This window comes from Oncorhynchus gorbuscha, linkage group LG13 (assembly GCF_021184085.1).
Source record: "Oncorhynchus gorbuscha isolate QuinsamMale2020 ecotype Even-year linkage group LG13, OgorEven_v1.0, whole genome shotgun sequence".
In the NCBI taxonomy this organism is placed as follows: Eukaryota; Metazoa; Chordata; class Actinopteri; order Salmoniformes; family Salmonidae; genus Oncorhynchus; species Oncorhynchus gorbuscha.
The window spans coordinates 38,221,719-38,249,550 of record NC_060185.1 but is presented as its reverse complement, the minus strand read 5'-3'; the positions used below and the strand labels follow the sequence as shown (position 1 = coordinate 38,249,550).

Genomic DNA, 27,832 nt, shown 5'->3' with positions numbered 1-27,832 from the left:
CACCGCCATAGACTACCTGTCAGACTAGCTAGCTGCTAGGAGATCCGCACCTGCGGCGCTGTTCATTCAGCACCACTGAATGTCGGAACCGACCTCAGAGTTCATACCGAAATCCAATTGATTCTACTCTCTCCAGTCTCTCCAGTAGGCCTATATGACATTCAACTAAAACTAAAGGATGACTTATTTATTCTGCAAAGGAAAATAAGTTGCTTGAGGTTTAAATGTTCTCATTCATAATGTTCCCCTCCCTGATTTGTCTCTTTCTGTGTAACATCACTACAGTCATGGAGCTGGAGCACTTTGACGAGCGGGAGAAAGCCCAGAGAAACACCCGCATAGGCTCCAGGAACAACGGGCTGCAGAGCCCCACTCGCAGCGCCCACTGTAGTCTGTACAGGACCCGGACACTGCAGTCTCTAGCCTCGGAGAAGAAGGCCAAAAAGGTCCGCTTTTATCGCAATGGAGACCGCTACTTCAAAGGGATTGTCTACGCTATTTCCCAGGACAGGTTCCGGTCTATAGAAGCCCTTTTGGCTGATCTGACCCGCTCCCTGTCAGATAATGTGAATATGCCCCAGGGGGTCCGGACCATCTACTCTATCGACGGGACCAAGAGAATATCCAGCATGGAGCAGCTGGAGGAAGGTAAGCTAACCCTTAACCTTAACCCTACCTTAAAGGTTGGGATGAGACAGTATTGAGCAGCTAACTCTAAGGGATGGGATGAGACAGTATTTAGCAGCTAACCCTAAGTGTTGGGGTGAGACAGTATTTAGCAGCTAACCCTAAGGGTTGGGGTGAGACAGTATTTAGCAGCTAACCGTAAGGGTTGGGGTGAGACAGTATTTAGCAGCTAACCCTAAGGGTTGGGGTGAGACAGTATTTAGCAGCTAACCCTAAGGGTTGGGGTGAGACAGTATTTAGCAGCTTATCCTAAGGGTTGGGTGAGACAGTATTTAGCAGCTAACCCTAGGGGATGGGACAGTATTGAGCAGCTAACCCTAAGGGATGGGATGAGACAGTATTTGGCAGCTAACCCTAAATGTTGGGACGAGACAGTATTTAGCAGCTAACCCTAAGGGATGGGACAGTATTGAGCAGCTAAGCCTACGGGATGGGATGAGACCGTATTGAGCAGCTAACCCCAAGGGATGGGATGGGACAGTATTGAGCAACGAACCCTAGGGGATGGGATGAGACAGTATTTAGCAACTAACCCTAAGGGTTGGGGTGAGACAGTAGTGGGCAGCTAACCCTAAGGGAATGGACAATATTGAGCAGCTAACCCTAAGGGATGGGACAGTTTTGAGCAGCTAACCCTAAGGGATGGGATGAGACAGTATTTGGCAGCTAACCCTAAATGTTGGGATGAGACAGTATTTAGCAGCTAACCCTAAGGGTTGGGGTGAGACAGTATTGAGCAGCTAACCCTAAGGGAGGGGACAGTATTGAGCAGCTAACCCTAAGAGATGGGATGAGAAAGTATTGAGCAGCTAACCCTAAGGGATGGGACAGTATTGAGCAGCTAAGCCTACGGGATGGGATGAGACCGTATTGAGCAGCTTAACCCCAAGGGATGGGATGGGCCAGTATTGGGCAGCTAACCCTAGGGGATGGGACAGTATTGAGCAGCTAACCCTAAGGGATCGGATGGGACAGTATTGGGAAGCTAACCCTAAGGGAATGGACAATATTGAGCAGCTAACCCTAAGGGATGGGACAATATTGAGCAGCTAACCCTAAGGGATGGGACAGTATTGAGCAGCTAACCCTAAGGGGGGGGACAGTTTTGAGCAGCTAACCATAAGGGATGTGATGGGACAATATTGAGCAGCTAACCCTAAGGGTTGGGATGGGACAGTATTGAGCAGCTAACCCTAAGGGATGGGATGGCACAGTATTGAGCAGCTAACCCTAAGGGATGGGATGGGACAGTATTGAGCAGGTTACCCTAAGGGAGGGGACAGTATTGAGCAGCTAACCCTAAATGTTGGGACGAGACTATATTTAGCAGCTAACCCTAAGGGATGGGACAGTATTGAGCAGCTAAGCCTAAGGGATGGGATGAGACCGTATTGAGCAGCTAACCCCAAGGGATGGGATGGGACAGTATTGAGCAGCCAACCCTAAGGGATGGGATGGGACAGTATTGAGCAGCTAACCCTAAGGGATAGGATGGGACAGTATTGGGCAGCTAAGCCGAAGGGAATGGACAATATTGAGCAGCTAACCCTAAGGGAGGGGACAGTATTGAGCAGCTAACCCTAAATGTTGGGACGAGACAATATTTAGCAGCTAACCCTAAGGGTTGGGATGGGACAGTATTGAGCAGCTAACCCTAAGGGATGGGATGGGACAGTATTGAGCAGCTAAACCTAAGGGATAGGATGGGACAGTATTGAGCAGCTAACCCTAGGTGAGTGGACAGTATTGAGCAGTTAACCCTAAGTGTTGGGGTGAGACAGTATTGAGCAGCTAACCCTAAGGGTTGGGGTGAGACAGTACTGAGCAGCTAACCCTAAGGGAGGGGACAGTATTGAGCAGCTAACCCTAAGAGATGGGATGAGAAAGTATTGAGCAGCTAACCCTAAGGGATGGGATGAGACAGTATTTGGCAGCTAACCCTAAGGGAGGGGACAGTATTGAGCAGCTAACCCTAAGAGATGGGATGAGAAAGTATTGAGCAGCTAACCCTAAGGGATGGGATGAGACAGTATTTGGCAGCTAACCCTAAGGGTTGGGGTGAGACAGTATTGAGCAGCTAACCCTAAAGGAGGGGACAGTATTGAGCAGCTAAGCCTAAGGGATGGGATGAGACCGTATTGAGCAGCTAACCCCAAGGGATGGGATGGGACAGTATTGGGCAGCTAACCCTAAGGGAGGGGACAGTTTTGAGCAGCTAACCCTAAGGGATGGGATGGGACAATATTGAGCAGCTAACCCTAAGTGTTGGGGTGAGACAGTATTTAGCAGCTAACCCTAAGGGTTGGGGTGAGACAGTATTTAGCAGCTAACCGTAAGGGTTGGGGTGAGACAGTATTTAGCAGCTAACCCTAAGGGTTGGGGTGAGACAGTATTTAGCAGCTAACCCTAAGGGTTGGGGTGAGACAGTATTTAGCAGCTTATCCTAAGGGTTGGGTGAGACAGTATTTAGCAGCTAACCCTAGGGGATGGGACAGTATTGAGCAGCTAACCCTAAGGGATGGGATGAGACAGTATTTGGCAGCTAACCCTAAATGTTGGGACGAGACAGTATTTAGCAGCTAACCCTAAGGGATGGGACAGTATTGAGCAGCTAAGCCTACGGGATGGGATGAGACCGTATTGAGCAGCTAACCCCAAGGGATGGGATGGGACAGTATTGAGCAACGAACCCTAGGGGATGGGATGAGACAGTATTTAGCAACTAACCCTAAGGGTTGGGGTGAGACAGTAGTGGGCAGCTAACCCTAAGGGAATGGACAATATTGAGCAGCTAACCCTAAGGGATGGGACAGTTTTGAGCAGCTAACCCTAAGGGATGGGATGAGACAGTATTTGGCAGCTAACCCTAAATGTTGGGATGAGACAGTATTTAGCAGCTAACCCTAAGGGTTGGGGTGAGACAGTATTGAGCAGCTAACCCTAAGGGAGGGGACAGTATTGAGCAGCTAACCCTAAGAGATGGGATGAGAAAGTATTGAGCAGCTAACCCTAAGGGATGGGACAGTATTGAGCAGCTAAGCCTACGGGATGGGATGAGACCGTATTGAGCAGCTTAACCCCAAGGGATGGGATGGGCCAGTATTGGGCAGCTAACCCTAGGGGATGGGACAGTATTGAGCAGCTAACCCTAAGGGATCGGATGGGACAGTATTGGGAAGCTAACCCTAAGGGAATGGACAATATTGAGCAGCTAACCCTAAGGGATGGGACAATATTGAGCAGCTAACCCTAAGGGATGGGACAGTATTGAGCAGCTAACCCTAAGGGGGGGGACAGTTTTGAGCAGCTAACCATAAGGGATGTGATGGGACAATATTGAGCAGCTAACCCTAAGGGTTGGGATGGGACAGTATTGAGCAGCTAACCCTAAGGGATGGGATGGCACAGTATTGAGCAGCTAACCCTAAGGGATGGGATGGGACAGTATTGAGCAGGTTACCCTAAGGGAGGGGACAGTATTGAGCAGCTAACCCTAAATGTTGGGACGAGACTATATTTAGCAGCTAACCCTAAGGGATGGGACAGTATTGAGCAGCTAAGCCTAAGGGATGGGATGAGACCGTATTGAGCAGCTAACCCCAAGGGATGGGATGGGACAGTATTGAGCAGCCAACCCTAAGGGATGGGATGGGACAGTATTGAGCAGCTAACCCTAAGGGATAGGATGGGACAGTATTGGGCAGCTAAGCCGAAGGGAATGGACAATATTGAGCAGCTAACCCTAAGGGAGGGGACAGTATTGAGCAGCTAACCCTAAATGTTGGGACGAGACAATATTTAGCAGCTAACCCTAAGGGTTGGGGTGAGACAGTATTGAGCAGCTAACCCTAAGGGAGGGGATGAGACAGTATTTGGCAGCTAACCCTAAATGTTGGGATGAGACAGTATTTAGCAGCTAACCCTAAGGGTTGGGGTGAGACAGTATTGAGCAGCTAACCCTAAGGGAGGGGACAGTATTGAGCAGCTAACCCTAAGAGATGGGATGAGAAAGTATTGAGCAGCTAACCCTAAGGGATGGGACAGTATTGAGCAGCTAAGCCTACGGGATGGGATGAGACCGTATTGAGCAGCTTAACCCCAAGGGATGGGATGGGCCAGTATTGGGCAGCTAACCCTAGGGGATGGGACAGTATTGAGCAGCTAACCCTAAGGGATCGGATGGGACAGTATTGGGAAGCTAACCCTAAGGGAATGGACAATATTGAGCAGCTAACCCTAAGGGATGGGACAATATTGAGCAGCTAACCCTAAGGGATGGGACAGTATTGAGCAGCTAACCCTAAGGGGGGGGACAGTTTTGAGCAGCTAACCATAAGGGATGTGATGGGACAATATTGAGCAGCTAACCCTAAGGGTTGGGATGGGACAGTATTGAGCAGCTAACCCTAAGGGATGGGATGGCACAGTATTGAGCAGCTAACCCTAAGGGATGGGATGGGACAGTATTGAGCAGGTTACCCTAAGGGAGGGGACAGTATTGAGCAGCTAACCCTAAATGTTGGGACGAGACTATATTTAGCAGCTAACCCTAAGGGATGGGACAGTATTGAGCAGCTAAGCCTAAGGGATGGGATGAGACCGTATTGAGCAGCTAACCCCAAGGGATGGGATGGGACAGTATTGAGCAGCCAACCCTAAGGGATGGGATGGGACAGTATTGAGCAGCTAACCCTAAGGGATAGGATGGGACAGTATTGGGCAGCTAAGCCGAAGGGAATGGACAATATTGAGCAGCTAACCCTAAGGGAGGGGACAGTATTGAGCAGCTAACCCTAAATGTTGGGACGAGACAATATTTAGCAGCTAACCCTAAGGGTTGGGATGGGACAGTATTGAGCAGCTAACCCTAAGGGATGGGATGGGACAGTATTGAGCAGCTAAACCTAAGGGATAGGATGGGACAGTATTGAGCAGCTAACCCTAGGTGAGTGGACAGTATTGAGCAGCTAACCCTAAGTGTTGGGGTGAGACAGTATTGAGCAGCTAACCCTAAGGGTTGGGGTGAGACAGTACTGAGCAGCTAACCCTAAGGGAGGGGACAGTATTGAGCAGCTAACCCTAAGAGATGGGATGAGAAAGTATTGAGCAGCTAACCCTAAGGGATGGGATGAGACAGTATTTGGCAGCTAACCCTAAGGGAGGGGACAGTATTGAGCAGCTAACCCTAAGAGATGGGATGAGAAAGTATTGAGCAGCTAACCCTAAGGGATGGGATGAGACAGTATTTGGCAGCTAACCCTAAGGGTTGGGGTGAGACAGTATTGAGCAGCTAACCCTAAAGGAGGGGACAGTATTGAGCAGCTAAGCCTAAGGGATGGGATGAGACCGTATTGAGCAGCTAACCCCAAGGGATGGGATGGGACAGTATTGGGCAGCTAACCCTAAGGGAGGGGACAGTTTTGAGCAGCTAACCCTAAGGGATGGGATGGGACAATATTGAGCAGCTAACCCTAAGGTTTGGGATGGGACAGTATTGAGCAGCTAACCCTAAGGGATGGGATGGGACAGTATTGAGCAGCTAACCCTAAGGGATGGGATGGGACAGTATTGAGCAGCTAACCCTAAGGGAGGGGACAGTATTGAGCAGCTAACCCTAAGGGTTGGGATGAGACAGTATTGAGCAGCTAACCCTAAGAGATGGGATGAGACAGTATTTGGCAGCTAACCCTAAATGTTGGGATGAGACAGTATTTAGCAACTAACCCTAAGGGATTGGACAGTATTGAGCAGCTAAGCGTAAGGGATGGGATGAGACTGTATTGAGCAGCTAACCCTAAGGGATGAGACAGTATTGAGCAACTAACCCTAAGGGATTGGACAGTATTGAGCAGCTTAATATAATAATAATAATAATAATATAATATATGCCATTTAGCAGACGCTTTTATCCAAAGCGACTTACAGTCATGTGCTTAGCCTAAGGGATGGGATGAGACCGTATTGAGCAGCTAACCCTAAGGGATGGGATGGGACAGTATTGAGCAGCTAACCCTAAGGGATGGGACAGTATTGATCAGCTAACCCTAAGGGTTGGGATGGGACAGTATTGAGCAGCTAACCCTAAGGGATGGGATGGCACAGTATTGAGCAGCTAACCCTAAGGGATGGGACGGGACAGTATTGAGCAGCTAAACCTAAGGGATAGGATGGGACAGTATTGAGCAGGTTACCCTAAGGGAGGGGACAGTATTGAGCAGCTAAGCCTAAGGGATGGGATGAGACCGTATTGAGCAGCTAACCTCAAGGGAAGGGATGGGACAGTATTGAGCAGCCAACCCTAAGGGATGGGATGGGACAGTATTGAGCAGCTAACCCTAAGGGATAGGATGGGACAGTATTGGGCAGCTAAGCCGAAGGGAATGGACAATATTGAGCAGCTAACCCTAAGGGAGGGGACAGTATTGAGCAGCTAACCCTAAATGTTGGGACGAGACAATATTTAGCAGCTAACCCTAAGGGTTGGGATGGGACAGTATTGAGCAGCTAACCCTAAGGGATGGGATGGGACAGTATTGAGCAGCTAAACCTAAGGGATAGGATGGGACAGTATTGAGCAGCTAACCCTAGGTGAGTGGACAGTATTGAGCAGCTAACCCTAAGTGTTGGGGTGAGACAGTATTGAGCAGCTAACCCTAAGGGTTGGGGTGAGACAGTACTGAGCAGCTAACCCTAAGAGATGGGATGAGAAAGTATTGAGCAGCTAACCCTAAGGGATGGGATGAGACAGTATTTGGCAGCTAACCCTAAGGGTTGGGGTGAGACAGTATTGAGCAGCTAACCCTAAAGGAGGGGACAGTATTGAGCAGCTAAGCCTAAGGGATGGGATGAGACCGTATTGAGCAGCTAACCCCAAGGGATGGGATGGGACAGTATTGGGCAGCTAACCCTAAGGGAGGGGACAGTTTTGAGCAGCTAACCCTAAGGGATGGGATGGAACAATATTGAGCAGCTAACCCTAAGGGTTGGGATGGGACAGTATTGAGCAGCTAACCCTAAGGGATGGGATGGGACAGTATTGAGCAGCTAACCCTAAGGGATGGGATGGGACAGTATTGAGCAGCTAACCCTAAGGGAGGGGACAGTATTGAGCAGCTAACCCTAAGGGTTGGGATGAGACAGTATTGAGCAGCTAACCCTAAGAGATGGGATGAGACAGTATTTGGCAGCTAACCCTAAATGTTGGGATGAGACAGTATTTAGCAACTACCCCTAAGGGATTGGACAGTATTGAGCAGCTAAGCCTAAGGGATGGGATGAGACCGTATTGAGCAGCTAACCCTAAGGGATGAGACAGTATTGAGCAACTAACCCTAAGGGATTGGACAGTATTGAGCAGCTTAGCCTAAGGGATGGGATGAGACCGTATTGAGCAGCTAACCCTAAGGGATGGGATGGGACAGTATTGAGCAGCTAACCCTAAGGGATGAGACAGTATTGAGCAGCTAACCCTAAGGGATGGGATGAGACACTATTGAGTAGCTAACCCTAAGGGATGGGACAGTATTGAGCAGCTAACCCTAACGGAGGGGACAGTATTGAGCAGCTAACCCTAAGTGTTGGGATGAGACAGTATTTAGCAGCTAACCCTAAGGGATGGGACATTATTTAGCTGCTAAGCCTAAGGGATGGGATGAGACTGTATTTAGCAGCTAACCCCAAGGGATGGGACAGTATTGAGCAGCTAACCCTAAGGGATAGCATGAACCCGTATTGAGCAACTAACCCTAAGGGATGGGACAATATTGAGCAACTAACCCTAAAGGATGGGACAGTATTGAGCAGCTAACCGTAAAGGAGGGGACAGTATTGAACAGCTAACCCTAAATGTTGGGATGAGACAGTATTTAGCTGCTAACCCCAAGGGATGGGATGGGACAGTATTGAGCAGCTAACCCTAGGGGATGGACAATATTGAGAAGCTAACCCTAAGGGATGGGACAGTATTGAGCAGCTAACCCTAAGGGATGGGACAGTATTGAGCAGCTAACCCTAAGGGAGGGGACAGTATTGAGCAGCTAACCCTAAGGGTTGGGATGAGACAGCATTGAGCAGCTAACCCTGAGGGATGGGATGAGACAGTATTGAGCAGCTAAACCTAAGGGATGGGATTAGACAGTATTGACCAGCTAACCCTAAGGGATGGGACAGTATTAAGCAGCTAACCCTAAGGGGTGGAATGGGACAGTATTGAGCAGCTAACCTTAAGGGATGTGACAGTATTGAGCAGCTAACCCTAAGGGAGGGGACAGTATTGAGCAGCTAACCCTAAGGGTCGGGATGAGACAGTATTGAGCAGCTAACCCTAAGGGTTGGGATGTGACATTATTGAGCAGCTAAACCTGAGGGATGGGATGAGACAGTATTTAGCAGCTAATCCTAAGGGTTGGGATAAGACAGTATTTAGCAGCTAACCCTAAGGGATGGGAGAGTATTGAGCAGCTAAGCCTAAGGGATGGGATGAGACAGTATTGAGCAGTTAACCATAATGGATGGGATGGGACAGTATTGAGCAGCTAACCCTAAGGGATGGGACAGTATTGAGTAGCTAACCCAAAGGGTTGGGACAGTAGAAGTATGAGAACAAATTAAGTTGTGCCTTTTTCTAGGTTTCCCACTGTACAATGAGTGATCTGCTCCAGTTGGCCTATATAGTAGGCATATAGTATATTTCCAATATGTCTGTAAACTCTATAATCTAAATGTCATAGCTGTGTCATTATGTGGTGCATTCAGTGATGCGAGTCTGTGGTTGCTGTGACCATGTAGGCCTATCTCTGTGTGTTGCCTATCTGCAGGAGAGAGCTATGTGTGTGGCTCCATAGAGTCATACAAGAAGCTGGACTACACTAAGAATGTCAACCCCAGCTGGTCAGTTGGGGTGAAGACAGCTGTGGCTGCCTCTGCACGTGGCCCCCCATCCCTGGGCAGTGCCAAGGCTGGGGCCCCGGAGACCAGGGAGAGTAAGGACTTCATTCGGCCCAAACTGGTCACCATCATCCGCAGCGGGGTGAAGCCTCGTAAGGCCATCCGCATCCTCCTCAACAAGAAGACTGCCCACTCCTTTGAACAGGTTCTCTCTGACATTACAGACGCCATCAAGCTGGACTCTGGGGTTGTCAAGAGACTGTACACCGTGGACGGGAAGCTGGTGGGTTATGAATTACGGTTATACTAGTGAATTTACTGCCTGGTTCTCAGGCTTAGCTTCCCCCACAGACTCAGAGGGATGGGCTATAAGGCAATTAGAGTTAGAAGTAGGTTTATGGGACTCAGTCTGCTGTCTTATCATCCTTTATTAACTCAGTCATTAGGCGTTTCAGGAGCACAGTTTCACTGAGACATTTTCACATTGAATGACCTTTAAATATTTTTGAGGTATAGCCTTTATGACCAGATGACTATATGGTTTAAATCCCATGAACACAGACCTTTAACACAGAGTCCTGAATACAGGATTACTAGAGAGAGTAAAAAGGAGAAGTGATTCAGAGGCAAGTAGAGTTGGGAATCATGATGTTTAGTTGCGGTATGCCTATTAATAGTTCGTCTCTCCTCTTTTATTTTGGTTCTATAAAAAGAAACTCCGATGTAGTTTTTCTTTTTTCTCTCCTGGACGGTTTCTATGGTGATCTGGTTGCCTGGGCTGATTGCTAAGGAACAGCCTCTGCGGCAGAGTGGTGCAGTGGGAATGTTGTCTGTGTGTGGCTCAGTGTTGCAGAACAGTGTTTATGTCAGTGCTATCGAGGAAGGCTAGAGAATGGTGCAAGGTACTCGTATGGCCCAGACATGGCCGGAGATAGTAGCTGTATATTCCATCATCAATATCATGCAGATGAAATGCATTCAGGGATTCATCTGTAATGTCTGCGATTCACCCTGTTCATCCGGTTCAGTTTAACTTCACTGTCTCATTAAATAATGATGGTAGAATTAGAAAGTATTGACAAGAGTTCTTCAGTCACACACTTCCGGTTCAATATCATTGTTTCTCCAGTTGATGATTTATGAGGCTAATATGCTCTCTGTGCTACTAAGTGAGACTAATGGATTTCAGGGTTGGGCCATACAGTAAAGTTCTATACAGTGGGTATCAGAGTTGGGTTACAGAGTACAGTTCAATATAGATGGTATCAGGGTTGGACCATACTGTACAGTTCTACACAGTTGGTATCAGGGTTGAACCATACAGTACAGTTCTATACAATAAGTAACAGGTTTGGGCAATACAGTCAAGTTCTGTACAGTGGATATCAGGGCTATAGAGTACAGTGCAATACAGTGGATATCAGGGTTTGGGCTTTACAGTACAGTTATATACAGTGTGTAACAGGGTTGGGCTGTACAGTACAGTTCTATACAGTGGGTATCAGGGTTGGGCTATAGAGTACAGTTGAATACAGTGGGTATCAGGGTTGGGCTATAGAGTACATTTCTATACAGTGCGTATCAGGGTTGGGCTATAGAGTACATTTCTATACAGTACGTATCAGGGTTGGGCTATAGAGTACATTTCCATACAGTGCGTATCAGGGTTGGGCTATAGAGTACATTTCTATACAGTACGTATCAGGGTTGGGCTATAGAGTACATTTCTATACAGTGCGTATCAGGGTTGGGCTATAGAGTACATTTCTATACAGTGCGTATCAGGGTTGGGCTATAGAGTACATTTCCATACAGTGCGTATCAGGGTTGGGCTATAGAGTACATTTCCATACAGTGCGTATCAGGGTTGGGCTATAGAGTACATTTCTATACAGTACGTATCAGGGTTGGGCTATAGAGTACATTTCCATACAGTGCGTATCAGGGTTGGGCTATAGAGTACATTTCTATACAGTGCGTATCAGGGTTGGGCTATAGAGTACATTTCTATACAGTACGTTTCAGGGTTGGGCTATAGAGTACATTTCTATACAGTGGGTATCAGGGTTGGACCATACAGTACAGTTATATACAGTGGGTATCAGGGTTGGGCCATACAGTACAGTTCTATACAGTGGGTATCAGGGTTGGACCATACAGTACAGTTCTATACAGTGGGTATCAGGGTTGGACCATACAGTACAGTTCTGTACAGCGGATAACAGGGTTGGGCTATACAGTACAGTTCTATACAGTGGGTATCAGGGTTGGACCATACAGTACAGGTCTATACAGTGGGTTACAGGGTTGGGCTATACAGTACAGGTCTATACAGTGGGTTACAGGGTTGGGCTATACAGTACAGTTCTATACAGCGGGTAACAGGGTTGGGCCATACAGTACAGGTCTATACAGTGGGTTACAGGGTTGGGCTATACAGTACAGGTCTATACAGTGGGTTACAGGGTTGGGCCATACAGTACAGGTCTATACAGTGGGTTACAGGGTTGGGCTATACAGTACAGTTCTATACAGTGGGTTACAGGGTTGGGCTATACAGTACAGTTCTATACAGCGGGTTACAGGGTTGGGCTATACAGTACAGTTATATACAGTGGGTATCAGGGTTGGTTATACAGTACAGTTCTGTACAGTGGGTAAAATTGTTGTGCTATTCTGTACAGTTATATACAGTGGGTAACAGGTTGGACCATACAGTACAGTTCTATACCGTAGGTATCAGGGTTGGGCTATAAAGTGCAGTTCTATTCAGTGGGAATCAGGGTTGAACCATACAGTACAGTTCTATACAGTAGGTATCAGGGTTGGGCTATAAAGTGCAGTTCTATTCAGTGGGAATCAGGTTTGGACCATACAGTACAGTTCTATACAGTGGCTATCAGGGTTGGGCTGTAAAGTGCAGTTCTATTCAGTGGGAATCAGGGTTGGGCTAGTTCTACAGTAGTCAGTTCTATCTATTCAGTGGGAATCAGGGTTGGGCTATACAGTACAGTTCTATACAGTGGGTTTCAGGGTTGGGCTATACAGTACAGGTCTATACAGTGGGTTTCAGGGTTGGGCTATATAGTGCAGTTCTATTCAGTGGGAATCAGGGTTGGGCTACATTTCCATACAGTATCAGGGTTGGGCAGTTCTATTCAGTGGGAATCAGGGTTGGGCTATAGAGTACATTTCTATACAGTGGGTATCAGGGTTGGGCTATACAGGGTTGGGTACAGTTCTACAGTGGGTATCAGGGTTGGGCCAGTGGGAATCAGGGTTGGACCATACAGTACAGTTCTATACAGTGGGTATCAGGGTTGGACCATACAGTACAGTTCTATTCAGTGGGAAACAGGGTTGGGCTATACAGTACAGTTCTATTCAGTGGGTATCAGGGTTGGACCATACAGTACAGGTCTATACAGTGGGTTACAGGGTTGGGCTATACAGTACAGGTCTATACAGTGGGTTACAGGGTTGGGCTATACAGTACAGTTCTATACAGTGGGTAACAGGGTTGGGCCATACAGTACAGTTCTATACAGTGGGTTACAGGGTTGGGCTATACAGTACAGGTCTATACAGTGGGTTACAGGGTTGGGCTATACAGTACAGGTCTATACAGTGGGTTACAGGGTTGGGCTATACAGTACAGTTCTATACAGTGGGTTACAGGGTTGGGCTATACAGTACAGTTCTATACAGTGGGTTACAGGGTTGGGCTATACAGTACAGTTCTATACAGTGGGTTACAGGGTTGGCTATACAGTACAGTTCTGTACAGTGGGTAAAATTGTTGTGCTATTCTGTACAGTTCTATACAGTGGGTAACAGGTTGGGCTATACAGTACAGTTCTATACAGTGGGTTATCAGGGTTGGGCTATAAAGTGCAGTTCTATTCAGTGGGAATCAGGGTTGAACCATACAGTACAGTTCTATACAGTAGGTATCAGGGTTGGGCTATAAAGTGCAGTTCTATTCAGTGGGAATCAGGGTTGGACCATACAGTACAGTTCTATACAGTGGGTATCAGGGTTGGGCTGTAAAGTGCAGTTCTATTCAGTGGGAATCAGGGTTGGGCTATACAGTACAGTTCTATCCAGTGGGAGTCAGGGTTGGGCTGTAAAGTGCAGTTCTATTCAGTGGGAATCAGGGTTGGGCTATACAGTACAGTTCTATACAGTGGGTTACAGGGTTGGGCTATACAGTACAGGTCTATACAGTGGGTTTCAGGGTTGGGCTATATAGTGCAGTTCTATTCAGTGGGAATCAGGGTTGGGCTATAGAGTACATTTCCATACAGTGCGTATCAGGGTTGGGCTATAGAGTACATTTCTATACAGTGCGTATCAGGGTTGGGCTATAGAGTACATTTCTATACAGTACGTTTCAGGGTTGGGCTATAGAGTACATTTCTATACAGTGGGTATCAGGGTTGGACCATACAGTACAGTTATATACAGTGGGTATCAGGGTTGGGCCATACAGTACAGTTCTATACAGTGGGTATCAGGGTTGGACCATACAGTACAGTTCTATACAGTGGGTATCAGGGTTGGGCCATACAGTACAGTTCTATTCAGCGGATAACAGGGTTGGGCTATACAGTACAGTTCTATACAGTGGGTATCAGGGTTGGACCATACAGTACAGGTCTATACAGTGGGTTACAGGGTTGGGCTATACAGTACAGGTCTATACAGTGGGTTACAGGGTTGGGCTATACAGTACAGTTCTATACAGTGGGTAACAGGGTTGGGCCATACAGTACAGGTCTATACAGTGGGTTACAGGGTTGGGCTATACAGTACAGGTCTATACAGTGGGTTACAGGGTTGGGCCATACAGTACAGGTCTATACAGTGGGTTACAGGGTTGGGCTATACAGTACAGTTCTATACAGTGGGTTACAGGGTTGGGCTATACAGTACAGTTCTATACAGCGGGTTACAGGGTTGGGCTATACAGTACAGTTATATACAGTGGGTATCAGGGTTGGTTATACAGTACAGTTCTGTACAGTGGGTAAAATTGTTGTGCTATTCTGTACAGTTATATACAGTGGGTAACAGGTTGGACCATACAGTACAGTTCTATACCGTAGGTATCAGGGTTGGGCTATAAAGTGCAGTTCTATTCAGTGGGAATCAGGGTTGAACCATACAGTACAGTTCTATACAGTAGGTATCAGGGTTGGGCTATAAAGTGCAGTTCTATTCATTGGGAATCAGGGTTGGACCATACAGTACAGTTCTATACAGTGGCTATCAGGGTTGGGCTGTAAAGTGCAGTTCTATTCAGTGGGAATCAGGGTTGGGCTATACAGTACAGTTCTATCCAGTGGGAATCAGGGTTGGGCTATACAGTACAGTTCTATACAGTGGTTTTCAGGGTTGGGCTATACAGTACAGGTCTATACAGTGGGTTTCAGGGTTGGGCTATATAGTGCAGTTCTATTCAGTGGGAATCAGGGTTGGGCTATACAGTACAGTTCTATTCAGTGGGAATCAGGGTTGGGCTATAGAGTACAGTTCTATTCAGTGGGAATCAGGGTTGGGCTATACAGTACAGTTCTATTCAGTGGGAATCAGGGTTGGGCTATACAGTACAGTTATATTCAGTGGGAATCAGGGTTGGGCTATACAGTACAGTTATATTCAGTGGGAATCAGGGTTGGGCTATACAGTAGTTATATTCAGTGGGAATCAGGGTTGGGCTATACAGTACAGTTCTATTCAGTGGGTAATACGGTTGTGCTATAGAGTACAGTTATATACAGTGGATTTCAGGGTTGGGCTACACAGTACATTTCTCTACAGTGGGTTACAGGGTTGGGCTATACAGTACAGTTCAATACAGTGGGTTACAGGGTTGGGCTATACAGTACAGGTCTATACAGTGGGTTACAGGGTTGGGCTATACAGTACAGGTCTATACAGTGGGTTACAGGGTTGGGCTATACAGTACAGGTCTATACAGTGGGTTACAGGGTTGGGCTATACAGTACAGGTCTATACAGTGGGTTACAGGGTTGGGCTATACAGTACAGTTCTATACAGTGGGTTACAGGGTTGGGCTATACAGTACAGTTCTATACAGTGGGTTACAGGGTTGGGCTATACAGTACAGGTCTATACAGTGGGTTACAGGGTTGGGCTATACAGTACAGGTCTATACAGTGGGTTACAGGGTTGGGCTATACAGTACAGTTCTATACAGCGGGTAACAGGGTTGGGCCATACAGTACAGGCAGTGGGTTACAGGTCTATACAGTGGGTTACAGGGTTGGGCTATACAGTACAGGTCTATACAGTGGGTTACAGGGTTGGGCTATACAGTACAGTTCTATACAGTGGGTTACAGGGTTGGGCTATACAGTACAGGTCTATACAGTGGGTTACAGGGTTGGGCTATACAGTACAGTTCTATACAGTGGGTATCAGGGTTGGGCTATACAGTACAGTTCTATTCAGTGGGTATCAGGGTTGGGCTATACAGTACAGTTCTATTCAGTGGGAATCAGGGTTGGGCTATACAGTACAGTTCTATTCAGTGGGTATCAGGGTTGGGCTATACAGTACAGTTCTATTCAGTGGGAATCAGGGTTGGGCTATACAGTACAGTTCTATTCAGTGGGAATCAGGGTTGGGCCATACAGTGCAGTTCTATTCAGTGGGAATCAGGGTTGGGCTATACAGTACAGTTCTATTCAGTGGGAATCAGGGTTGGGCTATACAGTACAGTTCTATTCAGTGGGAATCAGGGTTGGGCCATACAGTGCAGTTCTATTCAGTGGGAATCAGGGTTGGGCTATACAGTACAGTTCTATTCAGTGGGAATCAGGGTTGGGCTATACAGTACAGTTCTATACAGTGGGTATCAGGGATGGGCTATAAAGTGCAGTTATATACAGTGGGTTACAGTGTTGGACCATACAGTACAGTTCTATACAGTGGGTAATAAGTTTGTGCTATAGAGTACAGTTATATACAGTGGGTATCAGGTTTGGTGATTGGTGATTGTGCAATCAATCCACACACACACACACACACACACACACACACACACACACACACACACACACACACACACACCACACACACACACACACACACACACACACACACACACACACACACACACACACCACTGTGGTAGAGATGTCACTATTGCCTGAGGCACACACACGCGTGCTCCTCACCACTGTGGTAGAGATGTCACTGTTGCCTGAGGCACACACACGCGTGCTCCTCACCACTGTGGTAGAGATGTCACTGTTGCCTGAGGCACACACACGCGTGCTCCTCACCACTGTGGTAGAGATGTCACTGTTGCCTGAGGCACACACACGCGTGCTCCTCACCACTGTGGTAGAGATGTCAGTGTTCCCTGAGGCACACACACGCGTGCTCCTCACCACTGTGGTAGAGATGTCACTGTTGCCTGAGGCACACACACGCGTGCTCCTCACCACTGTGGTAGAGATGTCACTGTTGCCTGAGGCACACACGCGTGCTCCTCACCACTGTGGTAGAGATGTCACTGTTGCCTGAGGCACACACACGCGTGCTCCTCACCACTGTGGTAGAGATGTCACTGTTGCCTGAGGCACACACACGCGTGCTCCTCACCACTGTGGTAGAGATGTCACTGTTGCCTGAGGCACACACACGCGTGCTCCTCACCACTGTGGTAGAGATGTCACTGTTGCCTGAGGCACACACACGCGTGCTCCCTGTGGTCACCACTGTGGTAGAGATGTCACTGTTGCCTGAGGCACACACACGCGTGCTCCTCACCACTGTGGTAGAGATGTCACTGTTGCCTGAGGCACACACACGCGGGCTCCTCACCACTGTGGTAGAGATGTCACTGTTGCCTGAGGCACACACACGCGTGCTCCTCACCACTGTGGTAGAGATGTCACTGTTGCCTGAGGCACACACACGCGTGCTCCTCACCACTGTGGTAGAGATGTCACTGTTGCCTGAGGCACACACACGCGTGCTCCTCACCACTGTGGTAGAGATGTCACTGTTGCCTGAGGCTTATTGTCTGTTGATGTTTGGCTTCAGCAGCTCTCGTCTCCTAAGGTCAGATGATGCTGTTGTGTAATTACTGTTAGAAATGTCTTATTACTGTGCTATTATTGCACAGTAAAGCAACACTTGTCGACAATCTGCTATTTAAAGGCAATTTCTAATTGAGCCGACATCTACAGTGTTTACCGCAAATGCAATATCTGCAAACATTGTGATGTAGCATTTAAAAACCTAATTGTTGACAGTGTTATACAGATTGAATCCCAGCCTTGCACTAATTTGTGAACATCAGCTGTGAAGTTGACCTGTTGACGTGATCTGTCTGAGGTGAAAATACAACAACTTACAGTTGAGAATCCTGGACTAACGTTAGTACTGTCAGCAGAGTGGTGAATGGAGCTTTGCTTCATGTAGTGTAGTGTTGCTAAGTGTCTGACTCCACAGTAACTGTGTGTTAGGGAGCTGCTACAGAATAATAATGGAGCGACGTACAGTTGTGCTGACTTCCCGTCTGAAGCCATTCATAATTCATCTCCTCCACTGCGGCTGCAGGCTGTGTCCCAAATGACACCTTATTCCCAATATAGTGCACTTACTTTCCATTTGGGATGCAGTTGTAGTAATATAGCAGCCAGCTGGAACTTCTCAGCACTTCATAAACACCCAGTGTGATTTACATACTGGTTATAAGCTCATTTCAGACATTGATTAGTGTTACTGCAGAGTTACATTGACATTCTGTTACTGATTGCTACTGTAATCATATTCAACCTGACAACTACTTGTACATGTTATTGATATGAATACATTCCCTCTCCCCGCCACACGCATCTCTGATAATGGACATTCCTGCTTGACATACAGTAGCAGTCTGTCTAATGTCGCTCAATAATGAATGAACAGATCTAAGACAGATACTAGCCTCTCTCTGAAACAGCCTGCCAATAGCCAATTTCTTTAAACATTACATTTAAGTAATTTAGCAGACACTCTTAACTGGGTTTAAGTGACTTGCTTGAGGGCACATCAACTGATTTTTCAGCTAGTCTGCTCCGGGATTCGAACCAACAACCTTTTGGTTAATGGCCAAACGTTGTTATCCACCCGACAGCCTCTCAGTAGCTTGTTTCTTGTACAGCCTGTCAGTAGCTGGTCTCTGAAAAAGTCTATCTCTGAAACCACCTGTCTCTGGAAGAGCCTGTCTGAGTGGGAAGCATTTAATTCCAGTGGTAATGTTGTAGCTATGAGTCAGTATTTTTCTTGTACATGTTAAGGCTGTTGGCCTATATGACTGTATGGGAGGAGGAAGGAGGAGAAGGTTGGTGAGGGTGAAGACAGGGAGCAGGAAAGGAGGTGGGGAGGGGGGATCATGGAGAGAGGAGTAGGGATATGGGGGAGGGGTGAGGAGGTGGGAGAAGTGGGGAGTGGAGAGAGAGGAGAGGGTGAGGCTGTGAGGGTGATAGCAGGAATGGGGAGAGATGGTGAGGAGAGCGTGTGAAGACTAGTTGTTTGTGGTGTCCTTGTTCCAGGTGACTGACAGTGTCTAGCTGTCTGTCTGTTCCAGGTGACTGACAGTGTCTAGCTGTCTGTCTGTTCCAGGTGACTGACAGTGTCTAGCTGTCTGTCTGTTCCAGGTGACTGACAGTGTCTAGCTGTCTGTCTGTTCCAGGTGACTGACAGTGTCTAGCTGTCTGTCTGTTCCAGGTGACTGACAGTGTCTAGCTGTCTGTCTGTTCCAGGTGACTGACAGTGTCTAGCTGTCTGTCTGTTCCAGGTGACATGCCTTCAGGACTTCTTTGGTGACGACGACATCTTTATGGCCTGTGGTCCAGAGAAGTTTCGCTACCAAGATGACTTCCTCTTAGATGAGAGTGGTGAGATAATTATAATAACAGTACCATAACATTGAAATGAGAATTTCCTTGGAATTAGTGTGTGTGTGTACTGTAGATGTTTATGTGTGTGTGTGTATCTGACAGTGTCCTCATATGGTCGGATCTCCTCTCTGCTAGGACGCTACTCACCCAGAGGAGGAGGCTCACCCAGAGGAGGAGGCTCACGCCGAAGCTCAGGCTCAGGTATGGCCCTGTGAGTGTGTATGTGTTTTTGTGCTTCATGCATAAGTAATTCATCTGCAGAATCAGCAACTTTTTTAGCAATGTATTTGTCCTTCTTATCACCAACCAACTGAGTGAGGAGTGTTTTTCTCTAACCTCTAACCTCTTGTGTCTGTACTGTAGCCAATGGGACGGTAGGCAGTCAGCTGTCGACTCCTCGATCTGGGAAGTCCCCCAGTCCCTCTCCTACCAGTCCTGCCAGCCTCCGACGACACAGGGTAGGACCAAACAATGCTTTACTAATATAATCACAACGCTTTAACATAAGCCTAGATTCAGTCAGATCAAGCGTTAGCCGGTGGTAGCGGGCACCCACATAGCTAATGTTTTGGGCGGTGTCGGAGGTATAACTGCATTGGATCTGTCAAATCGGTGAGCTGCTGCTCTTGATCATTGTCACAAAGCCACACCCATCCCACTCCCATTAGAAGTTCAGAACGAGAAAGTGTAGTCTATAGCCTACAATTTGAAAATCATTCAAATCATTATTAAAAAATAATTAGGATTTCTATCAGCCTAATCAAGGTATAGATTACACGTCACATTCCAGTGTTTGAACTTGTAAACAAGGCTGCATGGGATTTCTCTTAATGCGACTCTGTGCAGCCAATGGCAATGTTCGCTTTAGATATAATTCCAGGAGCTTGTGGATTTCACAGCTCTAAAGCAGTTCCACCTCCAACACCTTCAAAACAACGCTATGTGGATGTGGGCTAAAATAGATCTGATTGAACAGAGCCCGTAGCCTCCTATAGATAGTCACCTATAGATGTTCCCTATATTTATATTTAGTCCCCTATATTTATTTCATTTTTAAAATTTAACTAGGCACGTCAGTTAAGAACAAATTCCTATTTACAATGACAGCCTAGGAACAGCGGGTTAACTGCCTTGATCAGGGGCAGAACGACATATTTTTTACTTGTCAGCTCGTAGATTTGATCTCGCAACCTTTCGGTTACTGGCTCAACGCTCTAACCACTTTGGCTACCTGCTGCCCGCTATATATAGTCCCCTATAGATATGCTCCTATATATAGTCCCCTATTGATAGCCCTCTTTATATAGTCCCCTATTGATAGCCCCTATATATATGCTCCTATATATAGTTCCCTATATATAGTCCCCTATTGATAGCCCTCTTTATATAGTCCCCTATTGATAGCCCCTATATATATGCTCCTATATATAGCTCCCTATAGATAGTCCCCTATTGATAGCCCTCTTTATATAGTCCCCTATTAATAGCCCCTATATATATCCCCTTTTAGATAGTCCCCTATTGATAGTCCCCTATTGATAGTCCCCTATTGATAGTCCCCTATAGATAGCCCCCTATTGATAGCCCCTATATATATGCTCCTATATATAGTTCCCTATATATAGTCCCCTATTGATAGCCCTCTTTATATAGTCCCCTATTGATAGCCCCTATATATATGCTCCTATATATAGTTCCCTGTATATAGTCCCCTATTGATAGCCCTCTTTATATAGTCCCCTATTAATAGCCCCTATATATATCCCCTTTTAGATAGTCCCCAATTGATAGTCCCCTGTATATAGTCCCCTATTAATAGCCCCTATATATATCCCCTTTTAGATAGTCCCCTATTGATAGTCCCCTGTATATAGTCCCCTATTGATAGTCCCCTATAGATAGTCTATAGATGCCCAAACTGTCAAAATTCATGTGTTCAAAAAGCATTTATGATCTCTCCCTCTCTCAGGGTTCCCAACACATTGGCTCATCCCTATCTCTAGCCTCCACCAAGGTGTGTAGCTCCATGGATGAGGGAGACGGAGCAGGAAGTGAAGGTAGTAGAGAGGACGTACTGTATACATGTTTAAGGGCAGCTTTTCCATTGAGCATGCTCTAGAAGGCATTGGATGGGTCTCAAATTGCAGCCTATTCCCTTTATAGTGAACTGTTTTGACCAGTGCAGAAAAAGTCAGTAAACAAAGTAAGTAAAAGTAGTGCACTGTATAGGGGATAGGGTGCCTATTGTACAGAGACTTAGGCCTAGGTGCAATCCGTCTCATGGAAGTTCAGCACTATAGCGTGACTGACATTTGAAGGCAATGTTCCCACGTTCGAGGAGACTGAATTTACGGTAAACGCTGAATTTGTCGGCACAATTGGAAATTACTTTTACATTTATATTGGGCTATAGCGCTGATCTTCCGCGATACAGATTGAATCTAGCTCTTATTAATCTGGGGACTGTGGAGTGGAGAGTGCAGTAGCAGACATGACCGAACACTCCTGCTTGCCTGGTTTGATAGCGGAGCTGAACCTGCTGAGTGATGAATGTCCCTCCGTCCCTCCGCCCATCGCTGAGAGGTACAAGGTGGGGAGGACTTTAGGTGACGGTACCTTTGCTGTTGTCAGAGAGTGTGTGGAGAGATGTACGGGCAGAGAATACGCCCTGAAGATCATCAACAAAGTCAAATGTAGGGGAAAGGTGAGAACTACTCCTGTTTCGGCCCAGTTATACCGAAAAGGAATTGCAGAGCTCTCTTTTTATGGGTGTACCTTAGAAATATGTCACATTCGCTAATAGCCTATCCAGCAGGATCTCAAAGCTAGCTAGTGAGACCCTACCTCTTCCAATCAGTTATCGAGCTCAGCTCATAGTAGCTGACCAATAGTCACTGAATGTTTCCTCATGTCTTCTCCCCCTATTGAAAATGACTGCATGGTCTCCAGTAGTTTGATAGTAGTAGTAGTATTATTATATTATTATTCCCTGCACTACAGTACTATTAAGCTACTATTAACATCTGTAACCTGACCATTCCTTGATGTTATTCCCCAGGAACACATGATCCAGAACGAGGTGTCCATCCTCCGTCGTGTCAAACATCCCAACATTGTCCTGCTGATCGAGGAAATGGACACCGACAGCGAGCTTTACCTGGTCATGGAGCTGGTCAAGGTGAGTTGACAGAACAGTTAGACGAACAAAATAGATTTGGAGACAGGTTTAGAGAGGGAAACAGAGGACAGGGCACAGACAGTCCGGAGCTTAGACCGCTACACCAGACTCGGACAAGCTGGTCAAGATGAGCTGTACCTGGTCAGGTGTTTCATAGATTACACCCTGTTATGGATAGAGTCATGCAGGTCAACACTGTTCATTACAACGCTTCGTGTTGTGAGGTGTAATGTGTGTATGGTCCACAGGGGGGTGACCTATTTGATTCCATCACCTCCTCGAATAAATACACAGAGAGAGATGCAAGTGGGATGATTTATAACCTGGCCAGTGCCATCAAGTACCTGCACAGCCTCAACATCGTACACAGAGACATCAAACCTGAGAACCTGCTGGTGAGTGTGTGTGTACATGATTTTTTTGAGTGTTTGTTTATTTATGTTTATACACTACCGGTCAAACGTTTTAGAACACCTACTCATTCAAGGGCTTTTCTTTATTTTTACATTGTAGAATAATAGTGAAGGCATCAAAACTATGAAATAACACATATGGAAATATGGAGTAACCAAAAAAAGTGTTAAACAAATTAAAATATATTTTATATTTGAGATTCTTCAAAGTAGCCACCCTTTGCCTTGATAACAGCTTTGCACACTTGGCATTCTCTCAACCAGCATCACCTGGAATGCTTTTCCAACAGTCTTGAAGGATTTCCCACATATACTGAGCACTTGGCTGATTTTCCTTCACTCTGTGGTCTGACTCATCCCAAACCATCTCAATTTGTTTCATTTTGGGGGATTGTGGAGGCCAGGTCATCTAATGCAGCACTCCATCACTCTCCTTCTTGGTCAAGTAGCCATTACGCAGCCTGGAGGTGTGTTGGGTCATTGTCCTGTTGAAAAACAAATGATAATCCCACTAAGACCAAACCTGATGGGATGGCATATCGCTGCAGAATGCTGGTTAAGTGTACCTTGAATTCAAAATAAATCACAGACAGTGTCACCAGCAAAGCACCCCCACACCATAACATCTCCTCCTCCATGCTTTACGGTGGAAAATACACATGTGGAGATCATCCACTCACCCACACCGCGTCTCACAAAGACATGAACCAAAAATCTCCAATTTGGACTCCAGACCAAATGACAAATTTCCACCGGTCTAATGTCCATTGCTTGTGTTTCTTGGCCCAAGCAAGTCTCTTCTTCTTAATGTTGTCAGGTTGTAGAAAGTCAGGCACAGGAGAGCAGAGATGAGTGAAACAACACACTTTACTCGACAGCACAAAGTAAACCATTTACGAAGTGCTAAAAGAACGGTTGCCACAAAAACATGGGTGCTAAACAGCACCCGGTACAAACCAGCCGGAACATTCCGACCTGAACAAATAACCATCACACACAAAGACATGGGGGAAACAGAGGGTTAAATACATGACCAGTAATTGGGAAATGAAAACCAGGTGTGTGGAAAAACAAGACAAAACAAATGGAAAATAACAAATGGTTCGGCGATGGCTAGAAGACCAGTGACGCCGACCGCCGAACACCACCCGAACAAGGAGAGGCATCAAAGTTGTGACATTAGTAGTGGTTTCTTTGCAGCAATTCGACCATGAAGGCCTGATTCATACAGTCTCCTCTGAACAGTTACTTGAACTCTGTGAAGCAGAATCGTAACTCTAATGAACTTATACTCTGCAGCAGAGGTAACACTGGGTCTTCCTTTCCTAGGCGGTCCTCATGAGAACCAGTTTCATCATATCGCTTGATGGTTTTTGGGACTGCACTTGAAGAACCTTACCAAATAGGGCTATCTTCTGCCAAGAGTGTGCAAAGCTGTCATCAAGACAAAGGGTGGCTATTTGAAGAATCTCAAATATAAAATATTTGTTTAACCCTTTTTGGTTACTACATGATTCCATATGTGTTATTTCATTGTTTTGATGTCTTCACTATTATTCTACAAAGTAGAACATGGTAAAAATAAAGAAAATCCCTTGAATGAGTAAAACTATATATAGCCGGGATTCAATGCAAGGTGTGGTATAATGCGGCACACCACTCAATGCACCTTTTACATGCCTGAAGTTCAGGAAAATCGCATTTATGGTAAACGCTACACATGTCGACTCAACCATGAATTACTTTTAAAAGTCTGTAACGATTCACTGTGTGTCCCAGGTGTACGAGCATCAGGATGGTAGCAAGTCTCTGAAGTTGGGAGACTTTGGCTTGGCTAGCCTGGTGGATGGACTCCTCTACCTGGTCTGTGGCACCCCCACCTATGTAGCACCTGAGATCATCGCTGAGACAGGGTACGTCTATGTGTGACAGGTGTGTGACAAGGGTTTGTGTGTTGTTCTCTGACAGGAGTGTGTATTCTCTGACAGGTGTGTGTGTGTGTTGTCCCCTGACAGGTACGGGCTGAAGGTTGATATCTGGGCAGCTGGAGTAATCACATACATTCTGCTGTGTGGCTTCCCTCCCTTCAGTGGGTCTGTAGCGCTCTATGATACCTAGCTAGACAATACCACTATAACCCCTCAGTGGGTCTGTGCTGCTCTATGTCTTATTTGTCATAGGCCGGGATTCAATCCCAGGCACTCTCTAGCTCAATGCACTAAACTCCCGACAATAAGCTGTTTAAAGTCATTTTCCCAGACATTTGTGGAGATCACATTCATAGTAAAAGCTCATGTTGGCTGAAGCGTAAATGACCTTTTAAGGTCAGTTTTAGTCTGCTGCGCTATAACGGGCCTCGCATTGAATCCCGGCCATAGTATTTCAGCATACCCAGATAGACGATAACATTATAATGCTGATGATGATAATGACACGAGACTTGCTGTTGTTTTTGTCAAGGAGCAGTGAGGACCAGGAGATTCTGTTGGACCAGATTCTAACGGGACAACTAGACTTCCCTTCACCGTCCTGGGACAACATGTCTGTCACTGCTAAGGTTGGTCTATGGTTTAATCCCTTCACTTAGTGACAAAACATTTTAATTAAAACATTTTTTTTAACAAGCTGTTTGTTTGGGTTTACTGTAGGAGCTGATCACAGGGATGCTGCAGGTGAAGGTGGAACAGAGATACACAGCTCTGCAGGTTCTGGATCACCCCTGGATCAATGTGAGTAACTAGAACGTGGTACTTAGAACATACATATGGTAGGTGTGTGTGTGTGTTGGTTGACCAGGTTCTGTTTGCGTTCCAGGATGATGGGCGATTAGTGAACGACCAGCAGCTCTCTGTGGCTGGGAACATTAAGAAACACTTCAACACGGGTCCTAAAGCCTGCAGCACCACTGCTGGAGTGTCTGTTATCACAGTAAGGACACACACACCATCACACCACACTGTTATTATCACAGTAAGGATCCCTCTTAGTCATTCTTACTCAAGGCTGTGTAGGTATTTAGGACTGTTCCGAATGTGTACAGCCCCAAACATTAGGTTCTTCACATGTAACTCTGACATCTAATGCATGTCCTCTTCTACCTCATCCCCCTCTCTCCCTCTTCTCTCTTTCTCTGCCTCTCTCCTCGCTCCTGATTCTCTCTCTTTGCCCCTCTCTCCCCCTATCTCTCTCTCTTTGTTTTCTTTCTCCCTCTCTCACCCCCTTCTCTCTCCCCCTCTCTTCTCTCCTCCCTCTCCCTCTCTCCTCTCTCCCTTTCAGACCACCCCTCTTGATAAGGAGCGGCAGGTTTTCAGACTAAGACACCAGCAGGGTGTGAGGTTGAAGCCCCGCCCCCGCCTCCAGCCCCATCCCCAACCAACTGGCTTCCCCACTAACGCCAGTCAAAGCTCCACCCACAGATCCAACAACCCTGCCCTTTCTCCCGCTGATTACACTTCAGAGTCAGAAGATTACTCTCCCAGCCCCTCCCCCACCTCCCCTAGCTCTGCTGACACCGTCCGCTCCCCCACCTCGCCCTTCTAGACTTCTAGACCCCGAAGGAAGAGAGAGGGGAGAAAGGAGAGAAAGGAAAGAGAACGAGGAAGGACAGGGGGCACGTATCCCTGTACTAACACTAGCCCATGTCCCTGTATTCACGACGACAGTCTGTCAAGATGCCTGCCAATTACTTAAACATTGATTTGCCATTCCGGCTACATTGTCAGTTAACACTAAGATTCACTGGGTTCAGAGCCATTCACAGAAATCAGTTAGGGTTAAAGGTTAGAGGTTAGGGTCAAGGTTAAGGGTGTATTCTGGATGGGTTCTGCGCTGGCCCTGAGAGATTACTAAGGCAGAGAATCTGTATCTGCTTATCTTTTCTGAGACACCACACAGACATACAGTAGTTAAGCCTTTTTTCAGGAAACACTGACTCGTCCGCTGAAGTCTCCTGGTGTTGGGAGATGAGTACTGCAGGGCAACAAACCTGCTAACACAACAACTATGTAAACCTACAGATCAAAATCTTCCATTTAACTTGACGGGACCTCATACGCCCTGAATAGGGCATCTTAAGTATTTCTGTGATGAAACATACATTTTGAAAAATACTAATGATAACAATAATGACTTTGGGTCCTTGAAAAGCACTATATAAATTCAAAAACATTTATTATTAATTTTGAAAATGTTTGCATCCAGTCAGTTATCTATTTCAGTGAAGTGATATAGCATCCCATTCATTACAACTTGTTCAGAAAAACACTTCCAAGTGAAAAGATGTAATCTAAGAGTCTGAACATTCAATAAGACATGCTGTATGACACCTGTCATGTAAAGATATACTGTATTTATACTGAACAAGAAATATAAACGCCACATGTAAAGTGTTGGTCCCATGTTACATGAGCTGAAATAAAAGATCACAGAAATGCATAAAAAGCTTATTTCTCTAAAATGTTTTGCCAAATTTGTTTACATCCCTGTTAGTGAGCATTTCTCCTTTGGCAATATAATCCATCCACCTGACAGATGTGGCATATCAAGAAGCTGATTAAACAGCGTGATCATTACACAGGTGCACCTTGTGCCGAGGACAATAAAAGGCCACTCCTAAATGTGCAGTTTTGCCACACAACACAATGCTACAGATGGCTCAAGTTGATGGAGCGTGCAATTGGCATGCTGACTGCAGAAATGTCCACCAGAGCTGTTGTCAGATAATTGAATGTTCATTTCTCTACAAT

The 27,832-nt window shown here is 46.3% G+C and overlaps 1 protein-coding gene across 1 annotated transcript; it reads left to right on the top strand.

The window, feature by feature from the left end:
* The first annotated feature begins 34 nt into the window (after positions 1 to 34).
* LOC123992290 (serine/threonine-protein kinase DCLK1-like) lies at positions 35 to 27,508 on the top strand. The gene is made up of 15 exons (XM_046293453.1): positions 35 to 648; positions 9,504 to 9,856; positions 19,394 to 19,493; positions 19,599 to 19,697; positions 19,860 to 19,954; positions 21,466 to 21,553; positions 22,022 to 22,200; positions 22,555 to 22,674; positions 22,923 to 23,069; positions 24,867 to 25,000; positions 25,103 to 25,180; positions 25,548 to 25,644; positions 25,736 to 25,816; positions 25,902 to 26,015; positions 26,364 to 27,508. The coding sequence occupies exons 1-15, from the start codon at positions 225 to 227 to the stop codon at positions 26,625 to 26,627; spliced, it is 2,373 nt and encodes a 790-aa protein (XP_046149409.1). The 5' UTR covers positions 35 to 224; the 3' UTR covers positions 26,628 to 27,508.
* Positions 27,509 to 27,832: the final 324 nt, after the last annotated feature.

Coding starts and splice junctions, on each gene's coding strand:
- LOC123992290 (XM_046293453.1), top strand. CDS start 225: ATGTTCTCATTCATAATGTTCCCCTCCCTGATTTGTCTCTTTCTGTGT. Junction 649..9,503: donor CATGGAGCAGCTGGAGGAAG/GTAAGCTAACCC, acceptor GCCTATCTGCAG/GAGAGAGCTATGTGTGTGGC. Junction 22,675..22,922: donor TGGTCATGGAGCTGGTCAAG/GTGAGTTGACAG, acceptor TATGGTCCACAG/GGGGGTGACCTATTTGATTC.